This window comes from Tursiops truncatus, chromosome 3 (genome assembly GCF_011762595.2).
Source record: "Tursiops truncatus isolate mTurTru1 chromosome 3, mTurTru1.mat.Y, whole genome shotgun sequence".
Taxonomy (NCBI): Eukaryota; Metazoa; Chordata; class Mammalia; order Artiodactyla; family Delphinidae; genus Tursiops; species Tursiops truncatus.
Window position 1 is genome coordinate 53,269,647 of NC_047036.1, and position 10,774 is coordinate 53,280,420.

Sequence of the window (10,774 nt, forward strand, 5' to 3'; positions counted from 1 at the left end):
CTGCCGATGCAGGGGATGCGGGTTCGTGCCCCAGTCTGGGAAGATCCCACATGCCGCGGAGCGGCTGGGCCCGTGAGCCATGGCCGCTGAGCCTGTGCATCCGGAGCCTGTGCTCCCCAACGGGAGAGGCCACAGCAGTGAGAGGCCCACGTACGGGAAAAAAAAAAAAGGCCCTTCTCCGTATGCTTCTTGTCTTCTTAAGGTAATCGGGGCCATCTGTGACTCCGAAAGGACATGTTTCTCTCCTGGTTATTAAGAAATTCAAGAAGAGGTCATTGATACGGGAGTGAAGGGGGTGGGTCCTGCCCACTTGCCCAGGGCACACCTCAGCTTGCCCTCTAACTCTGCTCTCAAATCCGTCCCCAGGGCCTGCCCAGCCGGCCCCTGTCCCAGGTTCAAGTGGTAGGGCACAGAAACCCACCAGGAATGACCTCACCATGCCTGACCTGGCCAAACAGAGGCTGTTTCATACCCGCTGGCGTGAACTTTCCAGCTCTGCCTGCTGACAGGTTTTCTGGTGGTAGAAAAGGAACCTTTAAAAATAATTTAAAATAGAAGTCTCATTCCGTTTTGCTGCTTTATGATGGTTTTTTATGATTTCTAGAGAGCCCCTGGGCATCTTTATACTTAATACATATGGATGAGGATAACTGTGATTTATAGAGTCCTTTCCATGTGTCACCCTCAGTGCTAAAGGCTTTACAGACTCTATCTCCCTGATCTTCAGACGAGCCCTATGAGATAGGTGTGACTCTCCTGTTAGATGGAAAGCAAATGCTCGGGTCACAGGCTCAGATTTGAGCTCAGCTCTGTGGAGTTCCAGATCCCACCCTCTTAAGGAAACCTCACATTTTTTTTCCACCGAGTTTGTCAGGACTTCACTGCTTGAAGGGTCATTGACCCATGGAAGCCTTTTGTATGTCCGTCCTTGTGGATCTTTTCTTTGTCTTTGGCTCTCCTATCTCTGTTCTGGTCTTGTTTCATCACAGCATTTCGCTTTAATACCACGTCATATTTTTATAGAGTGGAAATAAGGTGTCGATCACGACCACCCCATTTGAGAACACATCAATCAAGACGGGGCCAGCCAGGAGAAACAGCTATAAGAGCCGGATGGTGAGGCGGAGCAAGAAATCCAAGAAGAAGGAAAGTCTGGAAAGGTGAGTTAGAGCCGTCCTCTTCATGGGTTTGGTGCATTCCCACACTGAGCGACATTTACTCCTTGCTTGATGTAAATGCTTGCATATGAGAAGGGTCCATTTCTCTGTGAGAAATGTTGCCCCATGGTTCACATGTATTTATACATTAGCGTTTATATCCCTTCGTAACAGCATTCTTTTTCATAGTGAAAAGACTTACGTAGTTACACTGTAGAAGAATTTATATTGCTTCTTCTCATGTGTGAGAACCATGAAAAGCCCTTTGCCTTTTCTTAAGCCTCTAGACTTCATTTCAGTTGAGTTGGATTTGAGGAACTGAAACTTCAGGCAGTTTTTAGCATGATATCTGTATTTAATAACGTCCTTTACATTATCTAAAAACAAACAGTTGCTTTTTTTTTTTTTTTTTTGCGGTACATGGGCCTCTCACTGTTGTGGCCTCTCCCGTTGCGGAGCACAGACTCCGAACGCGCAGGCCCAGCGGCCATGGCTCACGGGCACAGCCGCTCTGCGGCATGTGGGACCTTCCCGGACCGGAGCACGAACCCGTGTCCCCTGCATCAGCAGGCGGACTCTCAACCACTGCACCACCAGGGAAGCCCCAGGTGCTATTTTTTAATGCCAGATGTTTGAAGATAACTAGATCTTTAAAGCATCCAAATAAGCCTAGAAATAGAAAGGCTTTGTTTTACTGACTGAAAGCCTAACTTGGCTACACGTTTGCACTGTGAGAGGCACCGTGGGTACCATTTTGTGCCCCATGCAGGCACTAGCAAGGTGTGTGTGTGTGTGTTTCTGGTGAGGATGTTTCTTGCCAGGCAGTTGTCTAGATGTGCTCCCTGCACCATGCCACAGCAGCCCTACTTTGCCCACTTGGATTTGGTGTGTTGGATCACATTATGAGGATTTTTGATGATAGAAAAGAAAAATAAGCAAATGAGAAAGGAATGATTATTGACTCCAGGAAAGACAGAGTTATACAAGGAAGGAAAATAGAATTATGGCCGAGCTGTGAACAGTATTTATCATGTAAATAAAGAAAACACCAGCCTTTTTTTTCTAACCAAAAATTTTGGTTTAGCGCTACTAAGAGGAATAGAAACAGGGAAGTGTTTTCGGTTAGAAGGTGGAAGCAGTTGTATAAGAGCTTAATTCTCATTTTTTTGTGGTAGGAAATCAACAGATAATTTCTAAAATCGAAAAACTAAAAAAACAGCATAAGTACATTTCATAGCAATATGCAGACAAATAGGAAAAGAAACAGCTAAAAGACTAGAAAGTGGTTTCTCTGGGTATTGGGAAAAAGGCAGAGCAGGGAGTTGCTATTTTTCATTACAAACTATTTGACTTTTTAACCCAAGTACGTGTATTGCTGTGATTAAACTTACACACACACACACACACACACACACACACACACATACACATTTTGAGATCCTCCTTTTTTTTTTAATGTGAGCTTTATATTTTAATGGTGGTTTAGGTCATATAGAACACACTTGCTTCAAGGGGTAGCAGAGCGTAAACTACCTGGGGATGAAGGAACTCTGTACAGCCACCTGCGCTTCGAAGCCACCTGAAGCTGTGCTCTTAGCTTTCAGATGTGCTCGTGGGACACTAACTGCACATTTGCTTGTGCTGCAGCATGGCGTCTCCTGCCCTGCTGATGTGATGAGCTTCGTTTCACCTTGCTCGGTTTTTCTATGTAAATGTACAGCGTGCACAGTCATGAGGAATATTCAAGAGCTCACAATGGAATAAGCACAGCAAACAGCCCCTCAGAGATAAAGCCTCTACCCAGTGTATCACCATCCAAGAATTCTATATCCAAGATGATGGTTTTTCTTCCAGGGATTTACTTTGTATTATCTCTTAATTAATTAAATTGTGTCAGTGTGTTTGGGGCTATGTACTCAGAAGCTTTCAGGCAAAAAACCGTGTCCTCAAAAACCTGACATATAAATAAATGAATGTATATTTATTATATATTTTTCCTATTTTCACAGCTCTTCTTAAAGTGCTTGAAATTAAGAGAAGAGAGCTTCCATTGTGTATTATCAAAACCTCTTCCTTTCTAAGTCATAAAAAAGTTTTGAATATAAAAGTGGGATCCTTCTCTTTAAAAGGATCTGCCGTCATCCTATCACTGTCTCTGGCACAGGGGCGTGTACTGAGTGCACTGGTGCTATGGGCAGGAGGAGTGGTTTTGAATGTAGACTCTGATCAGTTTTCTTCTGTTTTCACTCTAGGAGAAGATCCCTTTTCAAAAAACTAGCCAAGCAGCCTTCTCCTTTACTCCACACCAGCCGAAGTTTCTCCTGCTTGAACAGATCCCTGTCATCAGGGGAGAGCCTCCCGGGGTCCCCCACTCACAGCTTGTCTCCCCGATCCCCTACTCCCAGCTACCGCTCCACCCCCGACTTCCCATCCGGTGAGTGAGTCTCCTTGCCTCTCAAGAGTTGAGGGGTCACCATCTGAGATCCTGGAAGAGAGGCTTATTCCTGCTTAAGGAAAGAAGGTTGAGGTTGTAATAGACAGAGAACAGGATTTATAGGAAGGTCAGAAGATACAGCTGTTCGGTCCATTAAAAAAGACAGGAAGTACTGGGTTAACCCTTGGTGTGGGGAGGTTTATCTGAAAAGCATTTATTCACTAGACTTAGATGCTAAGACAATTTGCTGACCTTTACCTGACCTTATCTGAAACAGCTAGGTCTGGAAGCATGGAAAGCAAAGGGAAAGTGGCCGTTGCTCACAGCATCCTGTTTTCCGCCCACAGGTACTAACTCCTCCCAGAGCAGCTCCCCAAGCTCTAGTGCCCCCAACTCCCCAGCAGGGTCAGGACACATCCGGCCCAGCACTCTCCACGGCCTGGCCCCCAAACTCAGCGGGCAGCGATACCGGTCAGGAAGACGTAAGTCAGCGGGCAGCATCCCGCTCTCCCCGCTGGCCCGGACACCCTCTCCAACTCCACAGCCCACCTCCCCTCAGCGGTCACCGTCCCCTCTGTTGGGACATTCACTTGGCAACTCCAAGATCTCTCAAGCCTTTCCCAGCAAAATGCACTCCCCCCCGACCATCGTCAGACACATCGTGAGGCCCAAGAGCGCAGAGCCCCCGCGGTCCCCGCTGCTCAAGCGCGTGCAGTCGGAGGAGAAGCTCTCTCCCTCCTACGGCAGTGACAAGAAGCACCTGTGCTCCCGCAAGCACAGCCTGGAGGTCACCCAGGAGGAGGTGCCGCCGCGGGAGCAGTCCCAGCGGGAGGTGACCTTGCAGAGCCTGGAGGAGAACGTGTGTGACGCGCCTGCCCTCAGCCGGGCCAGGCCTGTGGAGCAAGGCTGCCTGAAACGCCCTGTGTCCCGGAAGCTGGGCCGACAGGAGTCTGTGGACGAGCTGGACCGAGAGAAGTTGAAGGCCAAGGTGGTGGTGAAGAAACCCGACGGGCTCCCAGAGAAACAGGAATCCCGCCAGAAACCCCATGCACTTGGCAATGATGTGGAAAACCTCTCTGCTTATAGGCTAGAAGACAGAGAGAAGAAAATCTATCCAAAAGCTTCGGAAAGGTCAAATCATTTTGAAAACAAAGCAGCCGCGCAGGAGGCCCAGGCCCCGGGCAGCCTGCTGAAAGATGCTCTCCACAAGCAGGCCAGTGTGCGGGCCAGCGAGGCTGTCACCTCGGAGGGGGCAGCAGCTCCCGGGGACCACAGCCAGGGCACCGGTGACCTCAAACGAGCCTCGGCTCACAGCACCCTCCAAGACGGTCTCTGTCACGCCACCCACAGGCCCACCTCCGGGAAGGGTGAGTACACGGAGAAGTCCCCGCAGGCCAAGGAGGGTCCCCGGTGTGAGAAGTTAGACAGCAAGCTGGCCAACATCGATTACCTCAGAAAGAAGATGTCCCTTGAAGACAAAGATGATGGCCCCTGCCCTGTGCTCAAACCCAAGATGACACCTGGTGCCCAGGAGGGCCTGCCGGGGAGCGCGGGCCGACCGGCCGGGGGGCAGCAGGAGGCCCAGCCGGCCTCCGAGAGCCGCGCGCCATTCATCAGCGGCCACGTGGCTCAGCTCAGCACCGTCTCCTTTGTCCCTCTCAAGGCCCTTCCTGGCCGGGTGGACAGTGGAGCGGAGAAGCCGGGCTTAGCTGCTCCAGAGTCGCCTGTCCGGAAAAGCCCCTCCGAGTATAAGCTGGAAGGGCGGTCTGTGTCATGCCTGAAGCCCATTGAGGGCACTTTGGACATTGCTCTTCTGTCTGGACCGCAGGCCTCCAAGACGGAGCTGCCTTCACCAGAGCCTGCCCAGAGCCCCAGCCCAGGCAGTGACGTAGGGCCCCCTGTGCCACAGGCTCCCGCCGGCAGCGTGGGGAGGAAGGGTGAACCTGCGGGTCAGAGGGAGTCCTCCCCTGCCAGCTTCAAGGTGAACAAATCCTACCTGCTCGAGCCTCGGTTCCCACCACCCAGCCGGGGTCTGCAGGGCTCACCGGCGTCACCCCTGCCTGACCCAGAGCTGAAGCTGGACAGGAAGGTTTCCCACGCAGCCAGGACCCCGGCGACGATCGTGGAAAGCCATCCCCAGCGGGGAGAGGGCAGCCCCAGCCAACACCAAGACCACAGGCCCGACGTTAAGCTCCTTCCCCTCCTGGGGCAGAACCTCCAAGGTGCTGACCCGTCTAGATTGCGCAGCCCGCTCCCACCTGAAGGTGCCCCCTTGAGGGAGAAGCCTAGCGGGAGGGAGTCGTCCGAAAGGGGCCCTTCCACAGCCAGAAGTGAGCGGTTGGCTTTGAGGGCCGACATCCGCAGAGACCCCTCCAAGGAGCTGTATCCACTAGAAGCTGCTAAAACCAGTGACAACTCCAAAACCCTCCCCGCTGTGGGGAGGACCCGCCCAGATGTCTCCACCCAGACCCAGGCCTTGGAGAAAGCATGCGGGCCTTGTGGGAAAACAAACCCCAAAGACGGCCGAGATGAGGTGAGGCCACTGGCCAGAGAAGACCCCTCTTTGCACTCTGCAGCGGCTCCTTGTGAGAGGGAGCTGGTCAAGGGAAGGAGTGGCCCGGAATCGAAGCTGGCATCCGCTTCTGCCAGGTGGTCTCTGGAGCCACCCGGGACAGAGAGTGAGAAGAGTGAAAAGCTCTCCGGTTTCCGATCTGTGCAGAAAGATGGTCCCAAGGAGCCAGAAAGGAAAGAACAGCCCCTGCAGAAGCATCACCTCACCAGTAACTCTCAGCCCCTACCTACCACCAAAGAGCTCCCTCGCCTGGCCGCTCAGCAGCATTACACTCAACAAAGCTACCCTGCTGGCTCTCTGCCTGGGAGCAGGCCCTGCGCTACACACTCAATCCTGGGCCTCCAGGACCCTCCCAAGCCCACTGCTGTGCCCTGTGAAAGCAGCAGCCACAAGCCCAGGTCTGGCCCCGACACAGACCCTCCAAAGTGTAAGCACCCAGACCGGCCCCTCTTCTCCCAGAAGCTGAGCATTGAGGCTGCAGTGGGCAAAGAGCCTGGTGCTCAGCCCCCCGGCAGAGAGGGGAAGGGCAGCAGTAAGGGTGTGTCAGAGGAGTTCCCTGCCCTCCCAGGTCCCCAGAACACAGCCCGCGATGTGATTGGCCAGGGAGCAAGTGGGCCCTCAGTCCCCCTACACATGGAATGGGGTCCTCCAGACACCAAGCTGAGACCCACCAGCAGTGGGCATCCCCCAGAGGCACTGGAGAAGCCCGCACATCCACCACGGCAAGGACCCCTAGGGGCCAGTGAGTCGGTGGACCAGAAACTTCCCACTGTAGGGGAAAGGCAGAACCCATCTCCAAAGGCCCCCAAACCATCCACTGTGAAAGATTATCCCCCTCTGTGCAAACAGACAGACAGGAGCCTGAGTCCGCCGGCTGCCAGCGCTGACGCCGGGAAGTCTGAAGGCAAGAAATGCACCGAAGCACTTTACTCCCCTGTGGACAGCGGGAAGCCGGGGGCCAGCCTTTCCCCGGTGCAAGGTGAGGCTGGGCCCAAGGGCACGGAGAGGCCGGCAGCAGCCGCCGGGAAGGGCTGGCCGGAGGCCAAGGGGAAAGGGCCTGGTTCCCAGAAGCCACTGACAGAGGCGGGCAAGCCCAGTGGCATGAAACGGTCGCCCTCGGCCACGGCGCAGAGCTCTTTCCGCTGCACTGCCCTCCCCGAGAAGTCTCTGAGCTACTCCTCTGGCTTTCCCGAGGCTAGATCAGTAGTTCTAGAGACTTCTACAACCTGCAGCGACACCTTCTCTGCCAAGGCCGGCAGGGCCACAGCTGAGCCCCCAGCCTCCAGCAGCAGGGACCATCGAAAGCCCCTGCCTGGGGGGGATGGCAGAACCCAAATGACAAAGAGCGACTCCTTGCCATCCTTCCACAGCTCAGCCATCACTCTGGAATCCTATCACCCCAACCCAGGCGTGGGGGAGGGCGCCAGCCACCGGGACAGGGTCCTCTCAGGAGCAACCACCGAGGGAGAAACCAAAGGGAAAGAGCCGGCCCCCGCCCAGCCAGCTCAGACTAGGAAGCAGAATGTGGGCAGAGAGGTGACCAAGCCGTTCCCCGCTCCAAGCGCGGAGCGCCCCATCGCCCTTCCTTCTGAGAAGGACTCCGGGGTGCGACAGAGGCGGGGGAAAGAGAGTTTGCGCGGCAGCCCACACAAAAAGGCCTTGTGATGGGGCAGGCCCCCGGCGGGACTGGGGGACCCAGCCTGCGTGTGTAACTGCATCTTGACTACCTTGGAAACCAGCACTGTGGGAACCCCCCCAGGCAGAGCCTGGAGCCTCACCGAAGAAGGGGGAGAGAAGAAACAGGAAAAGAAGGGACCTTCTTCCAAATGCCTTCCCAATTGGAACCGGTAAACTGTTACCAGATAGTGTTTGTACAAAAAAAATAAAAATAAAAAAACAAAAAGTCTTTTTGGTTGAGGTTGAGGTTGCGGATTGTTGAGGAAAACGATTTTCTCTGTAAATACCTAGCAATGTGTTTGGTTTGGGGGATATAGAGTCGATACTTTGCTGCTGATGGCATCATTTACTACAACTTTTTTTTTTAATAAGATTTTCGCTCTACCGTTGATCATAATGCAGTAATGAAGCAAAAGGGTTAAACCTGGGTATATGTAAAAGTATAGATGCACCCATATTCGTGTATATACACATCCACCCACGTGTTCTGGTCTGTGGTAGAAAAGAATATTTCAAGGCTACATTTTTTCTACGTTAAAACATTCTAAGTCGAGTTGAAGGTGAAAGAGAGGCCCAAATACACTAGATTGTAAGCCTTCATGTGTATTTTTAACGAGTGATTTTGATAGTACTGTATCTGGCTACCTATACTTCCAGATCTAAAGAACTACTCAAATCACTGCCTTTGGAATCCTCCTCCATCAGAAATGGCCACAACAGATGGAGCTAGCCATTTTCATTTCATTTCATGGTCATCCTAATAGCCATTTTGATCCTGGGCCCAGCTGTCTGAAAGGCCAGTTGTCCTTGTCTGTGGGTGTGTATGTCAACTCCTCACCATAGGTAGAGCAGGGGCTATAAACACACGTCGACTTATTTCTGTTCTTTTGCTTTCCCTTTCTGTTCTCTCGCTTTTCCTTTTCATGCTCTTAAACTCAGGCCTTTATGCTATGAGTCACTAGTCTAAGAAGCACACATTTTATAGTAGTTCTGCACCAGCCCTGCTGTTGAACATAAAGGAAAGTTGCTGGCCGCACACCAATCTGCTAGTACTTAGGTTGAGTCATAAGCATCGGGCATTGGAAGAGGTTTTAAATTTGCTTTTTTGAGGAAAAGTCGGGGGACGGGGTGGGGTTGTGGATTTGGGCATCATAGCATATATTTTAAGGAATAATCAGGACATCAGATACATTTTAATACATAGCTGGGGCCTTATGTTGTAGACGAAGCTTGCTGTTTTTAGCAAGTTCCTGGGTTTCACATTCATTTCTGATGCATCAAGTAGCTCCGTACATTTCATAACATGATCTCTTTATTTGTATGCAAAAAAAAATACTGTATTAATAAAGAGCAGCATTTTTGTAACAAAAAGACTTGTTGGAGCTATTTGGTGCTTGAATGTGACTGTCCTTTTTACTTTTGCTAAGCCTTATTTAAATTTTGTATACCATGGAATATGTAGAATTTGTCCAATCATTTTAGTGCTGAGGGGATCTTTTTGTTTGTTTTTTGTTGCAGTTTTCCTTCCTGGTGGATTGTTTTATATTGTAAGACAGCACTTGCTGACATAAGTACTAAGGCACTAAGAGAAAATACACACAGATAAGTATTTATAAGATGCTTGGGATCCGTAGCAGGATTTTTTGTTTTGTAAGAGAAAAAAAAAAATTACCAAGAAGAAATACTAATCCAGCACCCAACCCCCCTCGGGAGTGTCTTAGTATCTTCAGGCTATAACATTGTTCACCTAAGCACAGCTTCATCTTACAGCCCTGTGGATTATAAATCATTCAGTGAGGCTGTAAGCTCCGCTCCAAAAACAAAGGCGTAACTTAAACCGCTTGCTTGTCCTTCATTGTAAAATGAGTTGGCAATGGCCAAAAAAAAAAGAAAAAAAGTCTCCTCCTTGCTCCGAATTTTTTTCCCATGAGGTTTTAGCCATTCCCCATCACTGTGTTTTGAATTGTAGAAGAAACAAATATGTTGAAAGATCTTGAATGGGTTTCAAAAACGGTCTCAACATTTATAATTCATACGTGCATTTGGCGGTTGTCATAACCCGATCCTTCTGCACCCAGACATCTAGACAGGCCTGTCGGGGAGGTAGTTTATGGTTTACAGCCTTTGCTTTTTAACTGTCCACTTTCCTTTAAAGCACAACTAGCTGCTTGTTTACAAATGATATTTTTTAATGTATATTTTGTATAGTGTATTATCATTTTTGCCAAATATGTTTTTGCATTTTGGATGGCTACGGAGTACCTAAGGTTGCATTCATGTAATACCTGTTCGTTGTTGTAAACCTCTCCAGTCAGCTGGTAGAAATTCTCCTGTGTTCTATTTTGGTCGGTCTCCTGTGATTGTAAGATGTGCTCCTCGGTAGTATTCCCAGCTGTAGATTTACCAGCTTCAAAGTTTGTTAGGATCTGTGCAATAAAGTGTTTGCAGTCTTATTTTCTCTAAGAAATTCCCTATGGATGTCATAATTGTTGTATATTGAACAAATATTTATACTTATGCAGTTGCATAACATTGAAATAAAAATTTAGCATGAAAAGATAATGACTATTAAGTTTTTTCCCATATACACACATACATAGCGTCTCTAAAACATTACTGAATGTAACTCTCTTATGGAAAGGATGGTTTTCTGCAGATTCCTTTCGGTGAGTGGAATGGTTTGCTAATTTTTTTTAACCCACACGAACATGTTCCATTCTTTGAGATTAAGTCTTCCTTGAAGTCCTTCCTCTGTTTTCTACCAACCTTCTTCCTTTGCTGCAGAACTTGCCAACTTTCACATCATTCTCACCATTTTCCCTACAGTCTCAGGAAGAAGTGTCCTTTCTCCATGACTCCACCTACTTCAATTCTCCCAAAACCTTGCTCCATCAATTACCATTGTGTTCTCTCATCTTTCTTTTCCTCCCATCC

The 10,774-nt window shown here is 49.8% G+C and overlaps 1 protein-coding gene across 6 annotated transcripts in view; it reads left to right on the forward strand.

The window, feature by feature from the left end:
- The window catches only part of MAST4 (microtubule associated serine/threonine kinase family member 4), a 568,618-nt gene extending 558,216 nt beyond the window's left edge, over nucleotides 1-10,402 (forward strand). For all 6 annotated transcript variants that reach the window (XM_073802173.1, XM_073802174.1, XM_073802175.1 and 3 more), the window contains 3 exons: nucleotides 1,024-1,160; nucleotides 3,410-3,591; nucleotides 3,939-10,402. In XM_073802173.1, the coding sequence (XP_073658274.1) occupies nucleotides 1,024-1,160; nucleotides 3,410-3,591; nucleotides 3,939-7,828 (4,209 nt within the window). In that variant the 3' untranslated portion in view covers nucleotides 7,829-10,402. The remainder of the gene's footprint in view (nucleotides 1-1,023; nucleotides 1,161-3,409; nucleotides 3,592-3,938) is intronic.
- The last annotated feature ends 372 nt before the right edge of the window (nucleotides 10,403-10,774 follow it).